The sequence below is a fragment of the Cervus elaphus genome, chromosome 1 (genome assembly GCF_910594005.1).
Source record: "Cervus elaphus chromosome 1, mCerEla1.1, whole genome shotgun sequence".
NCBI classification, from domain to species: Eukaryota; Metazoa; Chordata; class Mammalia; order Artiodactyla; family Cervidae; genus Cervus; species Cervus elaphus.
In genome coordinates, this window is record NC_057815.1 from 64,873,615 (window position 1) to 64,896,868 (window position 23,254).

A 23,254-nucleotide genomic window follows, 5' to 3' on the forward strand; every position below is an offset into this window, starting at 1 on the left:
TGGTGATGCCATCCAGCCATCTCATCCTCTGTCGTCCCCTTCTCCTCCTGCCCCCAACCCCTCCCAGCATCAGGGTCTTTTCCAATGAGTCAACTCTTCACATGAGGTGGCCAAAGTATTAGAGTTTCAGCTTCAGCATCAGTCCTTCCAATGAACACCCAGGACTTATCTCCTTCAGGATGGACTGGTTGGATCTCCTTGCAGTCCAAGGGACTCTCAAGAGTCTTCTCCAATACCACAGTTCAAAAGCATCAACTTTTCGGTGCTCAGCTTTCTTCATAATCCAACTCTCACATCCATACATGACCACTGGAAAAACCATAGCCTTGACCAGATGGACCTTTGTTGACAAAGTAATGTCTGTGCTTTTTAATATGCTATCTAGGTTGGTCATAACTTCCTTCCAAGGAGCAAGCGTCTTTTAATTTCATGGCTGCAGTCACCATCTGCAGTGATTTTGGAGCCCAAAAAAATAAAGTCTGACACTGTTTCCACTGTCTCCCCATCTATTTCCCATGAGGTGATGGGACCAGATGCCATGATCTTAGTTTTCTGAATATTAAGCTTTAAGCCAACTTTTTCACTCTCCTCTTTCACTTTCATCAAGAGGCTTTTTAGTTTCTCTTCAGTTTCCGCCATAAAGGTAGTGTCATCTGCATATCTGAAGTTATTGATATTTCTCCCAGCAATCTTGATTCCAGCTTGTGCTTCATCTAGCCCAGCCTTTTGCATGATGTACTCTGCATATAAGTTAAATAAGCAAGGTGACAATATACAGCCTTGACATACTCCTTTTCCTGTTTGGAACCAGTCTGTTGTTCCATGTCCAGTTCTAACTGTTGCTTCCTGACCTGCATACAGGTTTCTCAAGAGGTGGGTCAGGTGGTCTGATATTCCCATCTCTTTCAGAATTTTCCACAGTTTATTGTCATCCACACAGTCGAAGGCTTTGGCATAGTCAATAAAGCAGAAATAGATGTTTTCCTGGAACTCTCTTGCTTTTTCGATGATCAAGCGGATGTTGGCAATTTGATCTCTGGTTCCTCTGCCTTTTCTAAAACCAGCTTGAACATCTGGAAGTTCACGGTTCACGTATTGCTGAAGCCTAGCTTGGAGAATTTTGAGCATTACTTTACTAGCGTGTGAGATGAGTGCAATTGTGTGGCAGTTTGAGCATTCTTTGGGATTGCCTTTCTTAGTACTCTCTTACAACTTAGTAATAAAAGACAATTCAATTAAAAATGGGCAAAGAATTTGAATAGACACTTCTTAAAAGAAATACATATGGTCAATATGCACATGAAAAGATGCTCGACACTATCAACCCTCAGAAAAACACAAACCAGGGATTTTCCTTGGTCCAGTGATTAAAACTCTGCTTTAAAAGCAAGAGGTGCTGCCTGGATCCCTGGTCAGGCAACTAAGGTCTCACATGCTGCACCACAAAGCCAAAACAAAAGTAAAAGAAAAACACAAATCAAAACCACTAGGATAGCTGGAATAATAAAGACAGGTAATAAGTATTAGCGAGGATATGGATAAAATGGAACACTCATCCATTGTTGGTATGAATTTAAAATGGTGCAGTCGCCTTGGAAAACAATCTGGTAGTTCCTCAATTGTGGTGGTTCCACAATTCCACTCCTCGGTATTTCCAAGAGAAATGAAAACATGTTTACACAAAAGCTTGTACATGAGTTTTCAGAGAGCTTTATTCATATTACCCCAAATGTGGAAACAGCCCAAATGTCTATCAGCTGATGAGTGGATTGATTAAAAAGTGATATAGCCATACTATGGAATATTATTCATTCATTAAAAAAGAATGGCATACTGATACATGTTATAGCATGGATGAACCTTAAAAACATTACGCTGAGAAAAAACAGCCATAAAAGAGCACATATTGTATGATTCCATTAATATCAACTGTTCAAAGTAGGCACATTCGCTGACTCAGAAAGTAGATTAGTGATTGGTTACATAGGGCTGAAGGGGTTGAGAAAAAAGAGGGATACCAGGTTTCTATTTGGGGTGATGACAATGTTGATTGTGGTAATGATCGCACAACTTTGTGAATTTACTAAAAACCATGGAATTGTACACGTCAAGGTGTGTATGTGAATTATATCTCAATAGAGCTTTATTTTTTAAATAGCATGGTACACTTTTAAAAATTAATAAATAAATTTTAAAAATATAAAATAGCATGGCATTGGCACAAGAACAAACAGAATATCACTACCTATAAAACAACCACTTCACATGTAAGAACTTAATCCAGGATAAAGATTGTAATACAAAGCAGTGTAGGAAATGAAATAAGAACAATTATTTAGCTACCTGAGAGAAAAATATCAACTTAGATCATGACTTAATGTCACATAGCAAAGTGAATTTCATGTATATCAAAACTTAATAAAAAAGAACAAAATATAGTATACTGTTTTTTTGATCTTTGAATGAGGCTCATTCTAATAAATCAAGAAGAGAACTCACAAAGAGGTGTTGATAGATTTAATTTTATAAATTTAAAACTCTTAGTCTTAATATCATAAATAAGATAAAAATACTAACAAGGGACTTCCCCGGTGGTCCAGTGGCTAAGATTCTACACTCCCAATGCAGTGGTCCCAGGTTCAATCCCTGGTCAGGGAACTAAATCCCACAGGCCACAACTAAAAACACCAAATGCAGCAACTAAGACCCAGCACAACCTAAATAAATAAACAAATAAATATTTTTAAAACAATACTAACAAGATTTGGAAAATCTGTTTCAATGGATAAAAGGGGAAACAATGGTTTTAATATTTAAACTGCTAGGAGAAACAATCCCTAGTAGTACATGGGCAAAAGATAGGAGTAGAAAATTCACATGTGGGAACTAAATCCCACATGCCACAACTAAAAGACAACATGCAAGTTAAAATGAGGCAGTATTTTTCAGCCATCAAAGCATTAAATATTTTTTTTTTTTTACTCAAGGCAATTTAGTACAAGCACCAGTGACAAGACAGACAACTTTCTTGGAAATGGGCTTGCAGCTTCATAAATGTTCATATTATATGATACAATAATTCTACATCTAATATCTACCCTGAAGAATTTATTTGAAATACAAAGATTTATCCACAGATGCATATCTCATTAAATAATGAGCTTTAGTCATTTTTTTCTCTAGGGATATTGGAGATTCATGAAGTTCAAAGCCTAGGAAAGCTGGGGCAAGCCCTAATAGGTGCAGAAACCAGGCCTCCTGCTCCTCTTTTCTCCCCATCCCATTCCCCAGAGAAGATGTCATCATGGACCAACAGCAGCTCCAACCTGTCCTATACCAGCTTCATCCTGCTGGGCTTCCCGGGGCTGAAGGAGTCCCGAGCCCTCCTGGTGCTGCCCTTCCTCAGCATCTACCTGGTGATCGTCTCTGCCAATGCCCTGGTCATCCACACGGTGGTGGCCCAGAGAAGCCTGCACCAGCCCATGTACCTGCTCATAGCTCTGCTCCTGGCTGTCAACATCTGTGCCGCCACCACCGTGGTGCCTGCCATGCTGCTCAGCTTCTCCTTCCGATTCAGCCGCATCTCCCTGGCTCGCTGTCTGGTCCAGATGTTCTGCATCTACTTCCTCATTGTCTTTGACTGCAACATCCTCTTGGTCATGGCCCTGGACCGCTATGTCGCTATCTGCTACCCTCTCCGCTACCCAGAGATAGTGACAGGCCAGATGCTGGCTGGCCTGCTGGGGGCAGCAGCTACCAGGAGCACTTGCATCGTTGCTCCAGTGGTGGGGCTGGCCTCCAGGGTTCGTTTCTGCCGCTCGGACGTGATCCACCACTTTGCCTGTGAGCACATGGCCCTAATGAAGCTCTCCTGTGGGGATATCTCCCTAAACAAGACTGTGGGGCTCACTGTCCGCATCTTCAACAGAGTCCTGGACATGCTGCTGCTAGGAGCCTCCTACTCCCGCATCATCCATGCTGCCTTTCGAATTTCATCAGGCAGAGCACGTTCCAAGGCCCTGAACACCTGTGGCTCCCACCTGCTGGTCATCTTCACCGTCTACTCGTCCACCATGTCCTCATCCATTGTCTACCGCGTGGCCCGCACTGCCTCCCAGGATGTGCACAACCTGCTCAGCGTCTTCTACTTGCTGCTTCCATGTCTGGTCAATCCCATCATCTATGGGGCCAGGACCAAGGAAATCAGGCAGCACCTGGCAACTGTCTTCCAACGGGCACAACACCAGGTCTCCAGTGAGAAGCTCCAGCCCCCGCCTTCACGTAGGGAGCTTCCTGCCTGACTCTCCATGGCTCGTAGGCCCTACTAACCAACTCTCACTATCACGTAGGTAAATGTGCAAGTGATCCATCCCTGCTGTATGTTGGCTTTGGCTGTCTACAGTCATCTTTGAGAATCTACTAGGCATATTCTGAAAACTGGCTATTCATCCAGAGTTCCACAGTAACCAACTTCAAAATAAGCTTCTGTCACTGGTTTCTCAATTTTCTCCCCTTCTTTCTGCGAATGTAATTTTCATTCGTTCATTCATTCATTCACCAGACATCTAGTATATATATGTCATGTTAGCCACACACTTGAAAAGAAAGAAAAAAATTGGTTTCTCCCCTGAGAGAGGTCCCAATCTAGCAAGCTGTAAAGGCATGTAATGGTCAAAGATAGCTTTATGAACAAAATTCTGTGGAAACATATAGGAAGGGCAATCACTGACATGGAACACTTCACAGAGAAGGTGAATCTGGCTTGTGTTTGAAGGATAAGGTAAGGTGTTTGCAGGAGACAAAGGAGATGGAAAGAAAAAAGGCACGCTAGGCCAGAGAAACAGCATGGTGAGCCACAGAGGCATGCATAGAGATCAGAAAGTCCACAGCGGCCCCCACAGAGGGAGCACGGGGGTCTGGTGGGAAGTGAGGGTGGGTCAGAGGGCGGATAAGTAGAGGCCAGATGATAAAAGGCCTTATCTGTCATGATAAGAAGTTTGAGTTTTTAACTCCAGGCAGCTACTGAAGACTCTGAAGCAGGGAAGTGGCAAAACCACACTTGTGATTCACAGTGGTCACTCTGCAGTCACAGTAGAGTGTGGATTAGAGGGAAACAAGCCTGGAGGCTGTGACACTAGAGACAATGGTAGCCTGGACCTGAGTAGAGACACGGGGATGAAGAGAGGTAGGGAGAGGGAAGAGATTTCTAAAGGTTGAACTTGTGTGTAGGAATCAGGGAGGCAGGAGGAAAACAAGGACAGAATGGCCTCACCAAAGCCAAGGGAGGAGACTGTTCTAAGAAGGTTGGAGTGGTTGGCAGGTTTCAGTCCTCTAATGGGTCAAGGAGAATGAGGATTTGACTAAGTAATATGCTGGAAGTTGATGAGTACTTTAACAAGGGCAATTCCCTTCCTCCGGTCCTGGGGATTCTATGATGAGCACAGTGTGGTTCTTGCTCTCATGGACTTTACCTTTTAGAGGAGGCATAGGCTTTAGTCAATTGATGTTAATGCCTCGGAATGGTGGAGACTGAAATGAACTGCCATGATTCTGAGTGCATCAAGACAGAAGTTTATGGAGGGGAATAGACAGCAGTTAGGTGGAAGGTAAGGTGGTCAAGAGGATGTGGGTAAACTTTGCAGAGGAGAAAAAAAATGTGACACTGGGAGAGGAAAAGACCTGGGTTTGATTCTTGGCTTAGCCACTTACAGGTTGGGAGGACCGTGGGACAATCTTGGAGTTCTCTCTGAATTTGTTTCTTCGTCTGCAAAAGGGAGATAATAATATTACCTGCCTCATAGGGAGAGGAGAACTAGTTGAGAGAAAATTAAAGGGTGATCCTTTAAAGGAGGGACATTTGGGAATAAGAGCAAAGCAGAAAAGGTCTTGAGAAAAGGAACCCTCTTCTTTGGATACAGAGAGAAGGAGTAAAGATGTGTACAGAAGTACACAGCTGTGCTGTTTCTCTAGAGACACTTAGCAGTCTGGGAACAGCTTTCACCCAGCTGTCAGCAGGGTACATCAGGACAGGAGTACTGGAGAGAGGGCCATTGAGCTCCCTGCCATCCAACGTATGAAGGGCAGGGGAGACAGGAGGACTCTGAACAATGGAAGAAAGATGACAGGCCAAGAGGTCATCATGAGATATAAAAGTAGGGACTGTTATGTTACGGGGAAGGAATAAGACAGTTTGAAAGAGAGCTACTAAAATAGAAGACTTCAGAGGTGGTGCATTTATGGTTGATGATCTAGGGTATGATCATGTATTTGCAGCCTGGAGTGTATAAAGAATATGTCACTGATGTTGAAGAAGGCAAACAACCCTTAAACAAAGATGCTGGATAGATCATTTTCATGAATGATCCATACCACAGTACAGGAGAATGGCCAGGGTTGAGGAGGAAAGTTAGCCTGAGCCAATGTCCTCTGTGAAAATGAGGAAAGGATCTTGAAGTTATGGATAATAATGATAAAGAAGGAAGGGGATGCAAAATTAAGAAAACAATCATTTTAAGCAACATTAGGGAACTACTTTTTTTTAAATTATGTCAAGATATGGCTACCCATATCATCAGCCTTGGGAAAACTGAGCACTTCAGGGCAAGAGACAGTTGTTTCCCAGCACATAGCAAGAGGCCACTGACAGAACCTGATGCTCTCCAAAAAAGGCCAGTGAAAGACAGGCAGGCTGGGAAGATGAAAGCCCCTAGGTAGCAAGAGTGAAAGGAGGCCTAACCTGCTGTCATCTTCACCACTCCAACCTATATCCCAAGTTTTCCACCAGCTCTATTTCAGAGTAACAACATGTCATGAGTATAGCAGCCATAAGGGGGTGGGGAATGGCATATTTCTTGATTTTTCTTAGGAAGAACTTGGAGTGGCAAACACATGATAAGAATAGGCAAGCGTGTTGGTGTGTTCACAGTGTCCTTGGAAACAGGAGAGTGCAGCAGCACAGAAGTCAACCTTCCCAAGCTTGAGTGTGCAAAGAAAGAAGCATAAAGAGGGCAGCACCCGGGTTGGTGGGGGAGCTGTGGTCTTTCGAAATAGATGAAGGAACCGAGCTCGTCATCCTGCAGGAGGAAACAGCCTCACCCTCAGGGTACTCTTGATCTAAGTATATACTAGCTACTAGCATATCTTTGCCAGAAACATTCAAGCTTGCAAAGAAGCCCAATAAATGTTTCTTGATTAAATTCAGTGACCTATCATAGCCCTAGGGGAAATATAAGGGAGGCAGAAGGTCACAATTCTCTCTGGTCAAAGGAGACTACTCCTTTCTAGGTCAGATACTGCTCTGTCCCATGACTGTCCAAACCGTCCAGATATGATCTCAAAATATGACGTAACATGTCCTAATCCTCTCCATCGAGTCCCTCAGTGCCTTGCTTTCATGGTCACTGCTAGCCCCTCAAGACATTGTTCAACATGGCGAAGAGCAAGAGTCCGTGAGATGTCGGTTTGAAACCTAGCTTTGCCTGAAGTTTGAGTTGCTTGGTCGGCATGAAGAACAAAGAACAAAAGCAGACATACAGAAGAAAATATTAGCACAGAAAGTCTTCTCTGAGCCCTGCTCGTGGCTTCACTGTTCTAAGGGTGAGAAGAAGTTTTCAGAGAATCAGAAGACACATATCAAAGCAATCACCCGGCATTTTATCTCTCTCTCAGTTCCGTCTTTACGGTATCAAATTGCCTAACATCTTCCTGTGTGTTAGTCACTCAGTCATGTCCGACTCCTTGTGACCTCATGGACTGTAGCCTGCCAGGCTCCTCTGTCCATGGAATTCTCCAGGCAAGAATGCATTGGAAGGACTGATGCTGAAGCTGAAGTTCCAATACTTTGGCCACCCGATGTGAAGAACCAACTTATTGGAAAAGACCTTGATACTGGGAAAGATTGAGAGCAGGAGGAGAAGAGGGAGACAGAGGATGAGATGGTTGGATGGCATCACTGACTCAATGGACATGAGTTTGAGCAAACCTCCAGGAGATAGTGAAGGAGAGGGAAGCCTGGCGTGCTTCAATCTATCAGGTCGCAAAGAGTCGGACACAACTTAGCGACTGTCCATGGGATTTCCCAAGCAAGAATACTACAGCAGGTTGCCATTTCCTACATTACACTTTATTATTTATCAGAAATATTAAAGAAAGGTACATCTAAATGTTAAAACCCAAACCATAAAGTTTTATAAGATAAAGAAATATATCATCGCAACATTGGAGTAATGAAAGTCTTTCTAAGTAGAACACAAGTACTAACTTTTTATAAAAGAAAGAAAAAAGTGATAAAAATTTGACTACATAAAGGAAAAAAGTGATAAATTTGACTATATTAAAATTTAGAATTTTGGATAATCAAAAGCAGAGCTGCCACTGTTATGTAATATATTATATAGGTAATCTGCATAAAGACATCTGACAGAGCAAGTGAAAGTTGAAATTCAGCCCACATTACACTTACCAACCCATTAGAAAAGGGGCATTTTTATAATTTGTACAAAGGTATCCAATGTACTAGACACGGTCTCAATCAAAAGATGCCATAAGCAAGTGAAAAAAGCAAGCCACAAGTTTGGGGAAGATACTTATAATACATTTATCCAACAAAGTACTAGTATCCAGAAAATATAAAGAATAACTATAAATCAGTAAGAAAAAGACAGATAACTTAGTTTATCAGAAGGTAACATAGATAGATGAAAGACTTTACAGTCACTTCAGAAAATAAGCATATGAAAAGGTATTTGTCCACTCTATTTCAGAATTCAAATGTTAGTCATTTATGATTTAAGGCAGAATGAAATGTCCCACTTTAGCGCATGAATTTAAAACAGAAACTAAGCATATGTTGGGCTTCCCTTGTAGCTCAGTTGGTAATGAATTTGTTTGCAGTGCTGGAATCCGCTTGAGATGCAGGAGACTGGGGTTCAATTCCTGAGTCTGGATGATCCCCTGGAGAAGGAAATGGCAACCCACTCCAGTATTCTTGCCTGGAAAATCCCATGGACAGAGGAGATTGGCGGGCTGCAGTCCATGAGGTGGCAAGAGTCAGCCATGACTTACGACTAAACCACCACAAATGTATTTTACAGGTTTTTTTTTTTTTTTTTTTTTTACTTTACTATATTGTATTGGTTTTGCCATACATCGACTTGAATCCGCCATGCGTGTACATGTATCCCCCATCCTGAACCCCCTCCCACCTATCTCCCCATCCCATCCCTCTGGGTCATCCCAGTGCACCAGCCCCGAGCACCCTGTATCATGCATCGAAACTGGACTGGTGATTCGTTTCACATATGATAATATACATGTTTCAATGCCATTCTCCCATATCATTCTGCCTTCCCCCTCTTCCACAGAGTCCTAAAGACAGGGGTTTTTTTTAATGCAAAGAGCAACAATATTTCAGTTAAAGAAACTTGATTTCTTAAGCTAAATTAGAGTTTCCACAGAGATATTGCAAAAGGACAATGATAATTTGGCTGAACTGGGCATGGTAATTGTATACCATGTGTGTCATTATTTTCAAAGGCACTGAAGTCACACCCTGCTGCATTAGATTGGGAACAAGATCATTTTTGTAGATGGAGAACTATTTCACATCCACAGCTAGACTTGGAATCTTCCACAGAAGAAGGATAAAACTAAGCCATGTGTCCTATGTCCTAGAAAATTAAGTACCTCTACAGCCTCCATCTAAAAAACTAATCATTTGCTATTATATATTCAAAATATTTCCAGTGCATTTAGTCCCTTCTCCTAATGGGAAAGAAGAGTACGAAGTAGGACTAGCTAGTTAGATGCAGCACAGCAGAGCTGGTATGAATATAGGCCTCTGAAGTCAGAGTGAGTACGGGTTTTTATTTGTTTTTTAATTTTTTAAAAAAACTAAGTAGCATAGAGAAATAAATCAACAAAGCAATATACCATGAGAAAAATAATGGACTGAAAAATTTAAATATAAGCTACTTACTTATCTGTCATTCAAAAGCAGGCAAGAGGTCAAGTGTTCAGGATACAAACAGCACCATTTGAAGAGGTCAAGAGTTACTATGAAGAGTGACATGATTTTCATGGGTCCCAGTTGCTTTTGTGTGAATATTGATAACTTCCTAAGTATGATTATAAGACCTAGTGATGTGATCTACTACCCAGTTCTCTCCAGTCTCACCCATAGTGAGACTCCCACATAGACTGTCAATGATAAGGTGATTCTTTAAGCATCCAGAATTCATTCATTATCTTTCTTTGCGTCTCTGGGAATCCTCATGTTCTGTTTCCTCTTTCTAATTTTCAGATTAGAAAAATCTTCCCTCATCTAAATCTTTTCTAAATTTCAAATTTTCTCCAACCTGAATCACTACTGTTTATTTTTTTCTTTCATTTTATCTTAATTTTATTTTTGTCTTCACTGGGTCTTTGTTGCTGCCTATGGGCTTTCTCTAGTTGCAGCTAGCAGGGGGCAACTCTCTAGTTGCTGTGTGTAGGCTTCTCATAGCAGTGATGTTTTTTGTTGCAGATCATGTGCTCTAGAGTGTAGACTCAGTAGTTATAGTGCATGGGCTTTGCTGCCCCATGGCTTGTGGAGTCTTCCCAGAGCAGGGATCGAACCCATGTCCCCTACATTGGCAGGTAGATTCCTAACCACTGGACCACCAGGGAAGTCCCACTACTGTTTATTTTTATGACATCCTTCAACATTTAGCCCAAATGCCACATCAGTGAAGCCCTCACTGATCGGCTTAGACTTTTAAAAAGTTAATTGTTTTATCTTAGAGTTCATAGAATCTTATATTTTTTTTCTTATCCCTGTTGTAATATAACAAGAACCTCCTCCCCTTGAAATAAGGGACAATTCTATGAGACATGTGTAGATGTTTATTTTTGTTGCTCTTTTATTCAACAGCTACTTATTGAGAGAGTTCTAGGTGCAAAATTATTTTAGACGCTAAAAGGCATAGTAGTGAACAAAACCAACAAAACTCACTGCCCTTATGGATTTCACACTTAAGTTGTTGCAAATGCATACATACCAAGGCAAACCAGTACTAACACAAATTGGGGAATTCTAAAAAGAAAGTGTTATCTAAGGAACCAAAAGACTGGAGTGCAGCTTGACCTGAAGACATTTCTGGAAGGAACCAATAACTAGGAAAATGACTAAGATTCTCTGTTGTCCTTTGCTCATCTATCCTCTAAGATTGTGATTTATTTTCTTCTACAATCTCTCTCTCTCTCTCTCTGAAGATGGATTTTGGGTGCCCTATACATAACTATCTACATAATACAAAAATTGACTCTCTTTTCTTCATTCTGGGAGAAAGTTTTCTGATTGCACTAGCTTGGTCAATATTTGATTTATGGTTTATCAACTGTGACTGGGGCTAGTGGCATGACTAAATTGCACAAAATGGTACAAAATGGCTGTCAAGACCATCATCTCATGAATAAGATTTTTTAAGAGTGGTGATACTTCAGAGCTCAATTCTCTTGGTTGACCTCTGAATGTCCTTATGGGTGTAGGCTTTTGAGTATAGGTTTTATGTCTATACAGGCTCCGAGAGAAAAGAAAAAAGAAAAGACAAAAGGTATTTATCTCCAGCCTCTCATATTCAGATGTTCAGGCTGTGCACTGTACAACCTCATAATATCTATTGTGTACACATAATAGATTTGTGTATGTATTAAAACAATTTCTCCACAGATGGTAGTAGAAACTCATGCACTGCTACTGAGGTTATATTAATAGATTGGTACAACTACTTTGGAAGACAATTTGCCGTATTCCAGTAAAATCAAAGATATTTATGCATACCCTTTGATCCAGGAAATCTCCTCAGGCACATGAGCATCAAAATACATATACAAAACAATTTATACTGGCCTTATCCCTAATTAGGAACAAACAGAAACAACATTAATGTCCCTCAGCAATGGAATATGTAAATAGATTATGATACATTTATACACTGGATACTAGCAACAAGCTATAGTCACATACAATATTAACGAATTTTGCAAACAAATATTAATTTTTTCTTATTTTTCTAAATCTCTTTAGAACATAATGAACTGTATAAAACCCAAAATATATACAAATGTATTGTGAAGTTTATAATTTATGCATAAATAAAGCAAATGATAACAATAACACAAACAATGGAAGAGGAGCAATGGAAGAATCTTGCTGCAAGGATCTTGTACTCTTCATTGAAGTGGCATAATACTATTTAAAAGTAGGTTATGGTAAGTTAAAGATGTGTACTACAAATCCTAAGGCAACCACTAAGAGGCAGAGCTTGTAAGCCAACAACGAAGAAAAAATGGAATCAAGAAAGATAGTTATTCCAAAGAAGGTAGAAAAAGAGCTTCCCAGTGCTACTGCTTTCAAATTCCAGAGGACAAACTGGTGATGTCTCCCTGAAGGAGCCACCCCTGCCTCTGTGAGTCCTGGCTGCTCACAGTACAACCCACACCAAAGTCATCTCCCACACAAGCCCCTCAGTCACCCATTCTGGGAAATGGCCTCATCAATCTCAATGAGTGCATACAGGCTCAGGCACTCACGCACACGCATATGTGTACATGCACACACACCACTTTTCACTGTCACCCAAATGCCCCTTCCTGCCTTTGGCTGACCCCCAGATTGCAGGAGCTCCTTCCCCTCAGCAGAGCCCCAGGTCATCCCAGCCAGTCATCCCCAGTCTGTTAATCCACTGGGATGGAAGCCTCCCTGAACCCTGACTTGCTCTCTCTGAGTCTCTAATGGCTCATCTGTAAAGTGGGGGAACCCCTCTGCAGATATGACCATTCTGTGAGAAAAAACTAGAGCCATAGAAATAAAAATGTTAGTACACCATCATCTCCACACAGCCTCTCTCCCTGGGGCCCTCCTTCAATTTTCCTGGGTTTTTCATTGCTTTCTCCTTTGAGTCCCTGGAAATGCTTACCCACTGGGAATCTCATCCTCCACTGGGAATCCTCTGGAGTCACAGGTCTACTTATCCATCCCTCCCCTCAGCCTCATAGCAGTGCCTTGGAGTTGGGCACAGACCTAAGGCCTTACCTTTTCAGAGTTGATACCAAAGCCATAGCAGGCCACAACCCAACAGGAGGCTGCCAGAGCGAGCTTGGGCGCGAGAAGACAGGGGACTTATGGGGGATTTGAGGCAGGTAAGCCTGAGATTGGCATTGAGCTTCACCACTGGCAAACCTACGTCACATCCCAGCTATCATTTAACATCTATGATACTTTAAGAAAATGATTGTCTTTGAGCTTCAGTATTTCCATCTGTAAACTGGGTTAATAAATGGTGTTCATCTCTTAGAGTTGCTTTGAATATTAGAGATACCAAATGGAAGAGCCTTGGGAATTATGCCTGGTGTGCAGTAAGTACCCAATAAATTCTAACTCGTTGTATTGATGCTGAGGCTAAGGCTGCTTGGAGCCTGTCCAATGCTGTCTCATGAGTGGATGCGAGGGAAGAACTGTGGTACAGACAGAAGAGTCCAAGAAGACCTAGCTCTTCTTGCTAGGTGAGACTAAGCAAATCACTTGGAATCTCTGAGCCTTGATGGGGTTTGTTTTTCATTCATTCACTCATTTATTCACTCAACCTCCAAGGGCTACTCTAAGTTAGTCATACATGAGAATGCTTATTAAAATTCCTTGGTGCATTATGTATTCTTGTAACACAACACTTACTGAGCAGGTACTCTGCAGTGGGCTCTATGCTGGGCACCGGCACAGAGAGGAGTAAGAGATGGTTGCCCCACCAGCAACACCTTCGGTCTAGTGGGGAGCCTGATCAGCAATTCAGCGATTACTGCATGATAAAGACATGTCCAGGGCCTTGGCTTCAGTGGTGAGGAGAAAGATTGGAAGCTTGAGGGCTGAATGAAGTTATGGAAGAGTTTATTTTCACCAGACAGACTTGAACTCCATATTCAAGGGGTAAGAAGGGAAGAAGTGGAAGATACCCTGAGGACAAAAGAGAGGAGAGGGACTTCCCTGGAGGGTCAGTGGTTAAGACTCCATGCTTACATTGCAGAGGGCTTGGGTTCAATCCTTGATAGGGGAACTAAGATCCCACAAGCTGCATGGTATAGGGGAAAAAAAAAGAGAGTGGGGAGAGAAAAGAGAGACATCTCTTTTACTGGGACTCTTACTGGGAACAGAGGAAGAAAGATGAGCACAGTAGTCCATGTGTGGGGAGGGGGAAGTCCAAAGAGCTCTTGTCTGCAGTGTTGACTCTCACAGTGGAGGAGCCGTGCTTTTTTAAGCAGAGAGCACATGATGTCTGGCCTCTTCATCTCAGCCCTCTTTCCTGTTCCCTCCTCTGCTACTCAGAACAATAAGGGTGATTTAGCTGTGTTGGTCTTTTGCTTCTGTGTGGTGCTTTAGGCCCTGGGTCGTGTCTGACTCTTGCGGCCCCATGGACAGTAGCCCACCAGGCTCCTCTGGCCATGGGATTTTCCAGGCAAGAATACTTGAGTGGGTTGCCATTTCCTTCTCCAGGGGATCTTCTGGACCCAGGAATCGAAACCCAGTCTCCTGCATCTCAAGCAGATTCCTACATTGCAAACAGATTCTTTACCAACTGAGCTATGAGGGAAACCCACAGTTGTGTCCAACTGTTTGCAACCCCATGGACTACACAGTCCATGGAATTCTCCAGGCCTGAATACTGGAGTGGGTAGCCTTTCCCTTCTCCAGGGATCTTCCCAATCCAGGGATCGAACCCAGGTATCCCACATTGCAGGCACATTGTTTACCAGCTGAACCACAGGGGAAGCCCAAGAATACTGGAGTGGGTACCTTATCCCTTCTCCAGCGGATCTTCCCAACCCAGAAATCAATCTGGAGTCTCTTGCATTGCAGGCAGATTCTTTATTGACTGAGCTATTCTTTACCATGAAGCCTCCAAAGCAGCAGAACCTTCCCCCCTCTGGTTTCCAGAATCCCGTTTGCTCCTGGCTCTCACTCCATCCCTCTACTCTTTATGTCTCCTTCACTGACACCAGTTATTCTGTCTGCCCCTCAGGATTCTATCTCATGCCCTTAATAAAATTATCATCCCCATCTCTAGTTTCAATACTTCCTCTGAGCACTCCCCTCTCATTTCCAGTTGCTGACGACTGGGCATCTCTCCATTTGTGAGTTTTCATGACATCCAAATGTGTTTATTGACTGTACCTCCCAACACCCCAACCCTGTTGCTCCTTCCTCAGGATTTAGCAGCTTCAATGTAGTCATCATAGCTGAAACAACAACAAGAAACCTTATAATTATTGTTGATTCCTCTGTCTCTCTCCACTTCCAGTTGGTTCTTAAGTCTGATTGATCTGTCTCTAGAAACATCTGTTTATCTCTTTTAAGACCTTCATTAGACAGTAAAATGATCTCCTCATCTTTCAGTCTTTTTCATCCTTTCTGCCCCTCCTTGAGGAGGTTGTTATTCCATCTTTCCTTTACTGGATGCTTTGGGGCCCAGTGTCAAAGAAGCTCTTTTATTAGCTTACTTAAGTAATTTTAAGATACAAAACAGAAGAGCAAATCACAGTTCACATGATGGAGATAGAGCACCCTTGTAAAAGGTGAGAGGTTTGTGGGCAGCCCACACCAGCCTTTTCTACCCCTTAAGGATGACCACCCTGCAGCATTTGGGAAGAAGGAGCACGGGTCCCTGAATGTCTTCCTGGCCACTGCTCCTCCAGGCTGCATTTTCCTCCTCACCCCTTTATTCTATCACAGGTCACCTCTCACCTCCTTTGCTCTCAGATTCTCAATTCCACCCCACTGGACCATCTTCAACAGAACTCCCCTAAGGACTTTTACCGCATCCCCACAAGGGTTGTCTGGCCCAACCACAACAGAGGTCCATTTCCCAAAATCTGAGTTATTCTGTCTAAAACAATGCTCTAAGAGTTCCAGAAACACATTCCAGGGTGGGCCCTGGAATTCCAAATCCAATTCCTATATAGAGGGCTCCCTGTGAACTTAGGGATGTTTCTCTGTACTCTTCTGAGTATCCAGAGAGTGGCTCTAGTAACACCAGTATAAATACTGATTTTCAGAGACACTGCATTCACACCTCTAAGGAGGAAGAACGTTTCTTCCTGGCTGTTCTACAAGTTATGTTGTATTGTTGTTTAGTCACCAAGTCATGTCTGACTCATGACACCATGGACTGTACCCGCCAGGTCCTCTGTCCATGGGATTTCCCAAGGAAGAATACTGGAGTGGGTTGTCATTTCCTACTCCAGGGGATCTTCCTGACACAGGGATCAAACAAACCCAAGTCTCTTGTGTCTCCTGCATTGGCAGGTGGATTCTTTACCACTGAGCCACCAGGGAAGCCCTACAATTTATGAGGCTTCTCTAATCTTCAAGGTTACTAGTGAAAATAGTAAAATAATCAACTGCCTGGTTTGCCTGAAAACTTTCCTGGGACCCCACATGTTCAGCTCTAACACCAGGAACGCCTCAGGCACAGCAGAACAAGTTGATCATCCTGACATGGTTAAGAGCATGCACTCTGGAGTCTGTCTGACTTCAAATCCAGGCCTGCCATTTAACAGCTGTAGAACTAGACTTAATCTCTCTGTGCCTCACTTTCTTTTTCAGTAGAATTAAGAAGATTGGAAAAATTAATACGTGAAAGCATTTAGAACTCTACCTGACATAAGGTAAATGTCCAATAGGTGTCAGCTATTTTTATGTGTATCAGTGTTAATTCCTCTTATCATCATACCTACCACCACCAAATGGTGCTCCCTAAGATTCCCTAAGAATCTGGGTAAGATGTGGGCCCAGTACTGAATCACACATCTTTTATTATCCTAATTATACAAAAACCAGGCCAAAGCTTTGAAATTGCTGCTCTTCAGAGCCCAGCTGACTAGCTTCCTACCGCCTTCTCCCTTTTCCTCATTCACCTACTCAACAAGCAATGTCCTAATACCTCCTCCATGCCTGTGGTGGTTCTGTGCTTAGAGCTCCAGAGAACACAACAGAAGTGTGCTGTTACTGCTGCTCTCCCAGGACTCACTTTCTGAAAGGAAAGCAAGCATTATCCACTGGGGGCAAGCCCAGGCAAGAGGCCCCTCAGCCAGTCGAGAGGGTCTTAGGAAGAGATAAGTCTCTGTGGCCTGTGTTTTGTGTCCAAGAAGACAGAAGTTCTGCTCAGCAGCTTCCTCTATCCTTGACACAGAGTGTACCCCAGGCATAAAAGTGAGACCATCATTCCTCACTGGTTCTTCACTCCAATAAACTCCTACATGGTCATTCCCAGGTTTCTTAGACCAAATGTGGAGGCTTCCCAGGTGGTGCTAGTGGTAAAGAACCCGCTTGCCAATGCAGGAGATGTTAAGAGATGTGGGTTTGATCCCTGGGTTGGGAGTCCCCTGGAGAAGGGCATGGCAACCCACTCCAGTATTCTTGCCTAGAGAATCCCATGGATAGATGAGCCTGGTAGTTTCCTCACTCCCAAGAACCCCTACTTGGTCCTTTCCAGATTTCTTAGACCAAAGATTCCTCATATACTTTTCTTCCTCCTAATCAAGGATCTTCTTCATCCTTTTTAGTGCCTCTGGGCCATCACTCCTTTTTCTTCTCTCCTACACCATACCTACTTTCCTCTGAACCTTTTTACTCAGCAATCGAATATCAGGAATATCACAGAAAGAATATCTTTTTTAAAAATATATTTTCTAAAAAAAAATAATTTATTTTCTTTGGCTGTACTAAGTCTTAGTTGTGGTATATGGGATCTAGTTTCCAGACCAGGGATCAAACCTGGGCCCCCTGCATTGGAAGCTCAGAGTCTTAGCCACTGGACCACCAGGGAAGTCCTGATAAACAGTATCTTGTAAGTTTATACCTCACGTACATAAGCTAAGAGCTCCCTGAAGACAAAGAATGTCTTTTTCACCTTTGTAGCTCCCATTACACCTGACACAATACCTGTCTATTCCCCCAGAGTGGCCATAGATATGGCCATAGATACATGAAGAGGTGGATCTTCATCACAAACCCCTCAGGCCCCAAAATAGCAATAGAAATCATTTTTCTTCCACTGACCATTTTGTTCTAACAGTCTCTGATCCCCACTTCTGGGGCCAGCCCAGGGCCAAAGCCAATGGGTGAGGATGGAAATACCAGCACCTTTAACTCTTCCTACACCAACTTCTTCCTGGTGGGCTTTCCTGGATTGTTGGAATGGAGGCCCTTCTTGGTCCTACCTCTTACTTTCCTCTATGTGACCATCATCTCTGCCAATGCCCTGGTCATCCACATAGTGGCAGTCCAGCGGAGCCTGCATCAGCCCATGTATGTGCTCATTGCCCTGCTCCTGGCTGTTAACATCTGTGCTGCTACAGCAGTGATGCCCAAAATGCTGGAAGGCTTTGTGCATTATGCTAACCCCATATCACTGCATGGCTGCCTGGCCCAGATGTTCTTCATCTACTTCACTCTCCTTCTGGACTACAACCTCCTGCTGGCCATGGCCCTAGACCGCTATGTGGCCATCTGCCACCCACTCCGCTACAGTGACCTGATGACCTCCCGTTTGCTGGGTGTGCTGGCCTTTTTTGCCCTGATACGGAGCCTAGGAGTGGCGGTGCCCTTGGTGGTGCTAACCTCACGAGCTCGATTTTGCCGGACAGCGGTGATCCGACATTTCACCTGCGAGTACATTGCACTGCTGAGTATAGCTTGTGGAGACTTGACCTTCAACAACCATTTGGGACTGGCCATGCGGTTGGCCACTGTGAGCTTTGATCTAGCTTTGCTGGGGACCTCCTACACCCGCATCGTCTATGCTGCCTTCCGGATATCTTCTGGGGGAGCCCGAGCCAAGGCCTTGCACACGTGCGGCTCCCACTTACTGGTCATCCTCACCATCTACCTCTCTGGTCTCTCCACTTCGATTGTTTTCCGAGTAGCCAAGACTGTGTCTCAGGATGTCCAGAACCTCCTCAGTGCCATCTATTTGCTGCTCCCAGGAACCTTGAATCCAGTCATTTATGGGGTGAGGACCAGAGAGATCCGACAGCATATAGAAAAGACGTTCTGTGGAAAGGAACTAGCCCGGCAAGTTAGGGAGAAGCCAGAGAGGCTGCAAAATATGAGAGTGAAAGGGAAACTGCCAGGGTGAACTTCCTCAATATGGGAGATTGGTGCTGTGACCCCTGGGAACAAGAGATAAACAGGCAGTACTGAGGGACACGCTGGAATTTCCTGAGATTACAGGCTCAACAGCGGGTTCACTGTTGGTAAACTAATCCTTTTTGAATCCTGAGAATGCTGTTTTTCAACCCAATAATAAAATTGTTTTTCCCTCTTTATCCCTGTTAGTTTCATTTCTCTGTCCTCTTCTCCCGGACTCCTGAGAAAGTCCCCAATAAATACCTGGATACGTGGAGCTCTACTGGAATTATATACTCATGCAGATGATCATTTGCCCTGAACAGTTTGAAACAAGTAATACAGGACAGACCCTTCCCTGGTGCCCAATCTGTCCCAAATATGGCCTAAGACTAGACATGAGGCCCAGTCTGACCAAATATCCAGGTCAGTCTTGACGCCTAGGTTCAGTCTAATGCAAGCACACAGGCTGGATTCCAGAGTTCCAGCAGTTCCAAACACAGGTGAGGCTCTGCCTGATCTCCCCATGACAGGCACACAGGTGAGGCCTACCCCAGGTGTCCAGTCTAGCCCAAACAGTTCAAGTCCAGCCAGGGGGCCCAGCAGTCTGAGAGACACCCAAACCAGGTCTTCCCTTGGGACCCAATTTCATCCAAAGGCCAGACTAGGCCTTTATCTGTACTTGAGCTTGACCGAAACCCATTGGTCAGGACACTCTTCCCATAGTAGCCAGTGTGATTTATCTGTCACCCCTACTTGAAAGATCTCCATAACTGTCATCTATGGAATGGAGTGTCCTTCAGGGATGTCCTCAAAAGAGGTGTCCTGTACAGTGCAGAACCATCTGTAAACCACCCAAGTTTTCTCTTCCTCTGTCAACTGATTATATGGAATGTCCCATGAGGCCATGGGTGCAGGCTGGGAGAGAAGCAGGAGTGAGAACCATGGGCATTTGGGCCACTTCTTCAGGAGATTACTTGTGCATCCAGGGCCTGCTTGAGCCCAGGCTTGTACATACAACTTCCCTTTGATGATGCTACTATGGAATGCTACTATGCATGTCAACTTTAGGTTTAGTGGGCAGGTAATACTCAGTTCATGACAGCAGTTCAGGTTGCATAGGAACTTGATGGTCTTCGGTTAAGCAGTCTCAAGGCACAGTAAGTAGCAACCAAAAGCTGTCTCTCTCATGGGATCGAAAGAAGATGGTCAGATACTTGAGTCGGTTGCATGACAGGCTGGACATTTGCAGAGCCTCCTTTGTTCTGGGCCCCACTCAAAACTAGCCGCTTTTAGGGTCATATGGTATATGGGTCAAAACAACACACTCAAATGAGGAGTATGTTACCATTTTGCCCCCAAAATCCAAAGAGGACCACTAGGCTTTATGCCTCTCTTTTGGTTGTAAGAGGAGTCAGAACAATTTACCCCTCACCATAGAAGGAATATCTCAACATGCCTCATACCATTGACCCCTAGAAATTTCACTGATAGAGGTGCCTTAATTTTTCACACTTATTTCTTACTCTCTGATACACAAACATCGTACTGCTAAGTCTACAGTAGCTGCTTCTTTTCGCTCATAGGTCCAACCTACACCTCAATGTAATGGAGCAGTGTGATATACTGTGGAAAGGAAAAGTGATCAAGATGAACTATAAACTACGATACTGGGCTGGAGAGCAGATATATCCCCGAGGCAAAACACATACATGGTAACCCAGACCCTTGCCTCTTATATTTGATTAGGAATATCCAGTGATGGTATTCTGCATGTCTCTATTGCCACATCATCCCATGGGCTATCAGCGCTCTCTTCACTACTGAGAAGTCATGCTTAAATCTCATCAAATTAGACAACCAATTCAAGAAATTCATCCTTAGGATTCCATTCCAATAGAACCATTTTCAGTACCAAAACCTTTATTAGTCAGGGTTCTTATTCTTCAGAGAAAATAAGGTGTGTATACACACATACACACACACACACACATACTATCTTATTTATATATTCCTTTGACTCTTGAACAATGCAAGGATTGGTTCTAGGACACACTAAGAATATGAAAATCCATGGATGTTCAAGTGCCATGATACATCCATGGTTCCACATCCAGATTCAACCAATCACAGATTGTATCGTACTGTCTTATTTACTGAAGAAATCCAATTACAAGTGGGCTCATGCACTTAAAACTCATGCTGTTCAATGGTCAACCATCTCTCTCCCTCCTCTCTCTATATAAACATAGATAAAACTGTGGAACTGGGAAATCCAAAATAGGCAGAGTAAGCCACCAGGATGGGGACCCAAAGAAGAGCAGATATTGCAGATCAGTCCAATGGCAGTTTGGAGGCAGAAGTCCTTCTTTCTCAGGGGACCACAGTCTTCTTCCTTTTAAGGACTTTAACTGATTGGATGAGGCCACCCACATTTTGGAGGATGATCTGATTTACTCAGTCAATGAATTTAAATGCTAATTTCATCTAAAGAAATACTTTCATAGTTCCATTTAGTGTTTGATCAAATATCTAGATACTATGGCCTAGCCAGCTGACACATAAAATCAACCATCACATTGCTTAGGCTCAGAGCAAGCCTAGAGAAGTATGAGAGTGTCCTAGCAAGAGCCAATCTGAAAAGACCTAGGAAAGCTGTCAGAACATTAACTGAACATACTTTGAAGAGCAGACTTCACTGCAAAAACATTTTGGAAACGTCTCAGAATGTTTCAACAACAAAAATCACAAGCATTATAAAGAAACAGGAAAACATTCAAAGGAACAAGATAAACTGACAAAAACCACTCCAGAGAAAACTCAGCCATCAGACATTAAAACAACTGTCTTAAACATAACCGAAGAGCTAAAGGAAAACAATGTAGTAACAAAGATTTTGTAGTAACAAAATCAGACTATCAACAAAGACATAGAAATAATTAAAAGGAATCAGACATTCCAGAGCTGGAAAGAGCAATAAGTGAAATGAAAATTTCACTAGAGGGGCTCAACAGTAAAGTTGAAGAAGAAGAAAGAATAAATGAACTGGAAGATAAGACAACTGAGACTAGAGGAAAAAATAGAATGAAGAAAAGTGAATAAAGCCTCAAGGACCTGTTGAGACACTAATAAATGGACTGATAAATGCAACATAGAAGTCCCAGAAGGAAAAGAGGGAAAGGGGCAAAATCATTATCTGAATTAACAATGGCTGAAAACTTCCCCAATTTAACAAAAGATGTGAATCGATTATACCAAGCAGCTCAATAAAACCCTAGTTAGGTTAAATTCAGGGACCCAGACCAAGACACATTATAATCAAACTGTCAAAAGTCATTAGTACAGTTAAACAGAAGATTACCATATATTCCAATCATTGAACTTCTAGTACATATCCAAAAGAACTGAAAGCAGGAATTCAAACAGACACTTGTGCATCAATCTTAACAGCAGCATTATTCACAATAGCCAAAAGGTGGAAACAACCCAAATGTCCATGAAGAGATGAATGGATAAACAAAATGGGGTATATATATATATATATATATATACACACACATACACAATGGGGTATTACTCAGCCTTAAAAAGATATGAAATTCTGATATATGATACATAAATGAACCTTGAAAACATTATGCTAAGTGAAATAAGCCAGATAGAAAAGGACACATATTAAGATCCCTTCTACTTGAGATACCTAGAATAAGCAAATTTAGAGATAGAAAGTAGAATAGCAGTTACGAGGCAATGATAGGAGAAGGGGATCAGGAATTCACTGTTTTATATATAAACTTTCTGTCTGGGATGATGAAAAAGTTCTGGAAATAGATAGTGGTGATGGCTGTACTTTGTATATGTACTTAATATCACTAAATTGTATACTTTAAAATGGGTAAAATGGTAACATTTATTTATGCTTATTTTACCATAGCTTTCTAAAAAGAAGAAAAAGGCACATATTAAAATCAGAATTCTATATGGTGTCTAAGTAATTTGTCTTAAAATTTCTTCCCTGAACTCTCAAAGAATAAAAAATGCTTTTACAAATTTGACCTTTGAAAGAAAATAAGTGACAAAATTAGTCTCACACAGTCA

General features: G+C 42.6%; 2 protein-coding genes across 2 annotated transcripts; both read left to right on the forward strand.

The window, feature by feature from the left end:
- The first annotated feature begins 3,296 nt into the window (after positions 1–3,296).
- On the forward strand, positions 3,297–4,301 carry LOC122702404 (olfactory receptor 52K1-like). Its single transcript, XM_043916107.1, has one exon. The coding sequence runs from the start codon at positions 3,297–3,299 to the stop codon at positions 4,299–4,301; it is 1,005 nt and encodes a 334-aa protein (XP_043772042.1).
- Positions 4,302–18,146: 13,845 nt separating this feature from the next.
- Positions 18,147–19,166, forward strand: LOC122702422 (olfactory receptor 52Z1-like). Its single transcript, XM_043916108.1, has one exon. The coding sequence runs from the start codon at positions 18,147–18,149 to the stop codon at positions 19,164–19,166; it is 1,020 nt and encodes a 339-aa protein (XP_043772043.1).
- The last annotated feature ends 4,088 nt before the right edge of the window (positions 19,167–23,254 follow it).

Bases quoted from the DNA above. Each gene is read 5' to 3' on its own strand.
- LOC122702404 (XM_043916107.1), top strand. From the start codon at position 3,297: ATGTCATCATGGACCAACAGCAGCTCCAACCTGTCCTATACCAGCTTC.
- LOC122702422 (XM_043916108.1), top strand. From the start codon at position 18,147: ATGGGTGAGGATGGAAATACCAGCACCTTTAACTCTTCCTACACCAAC.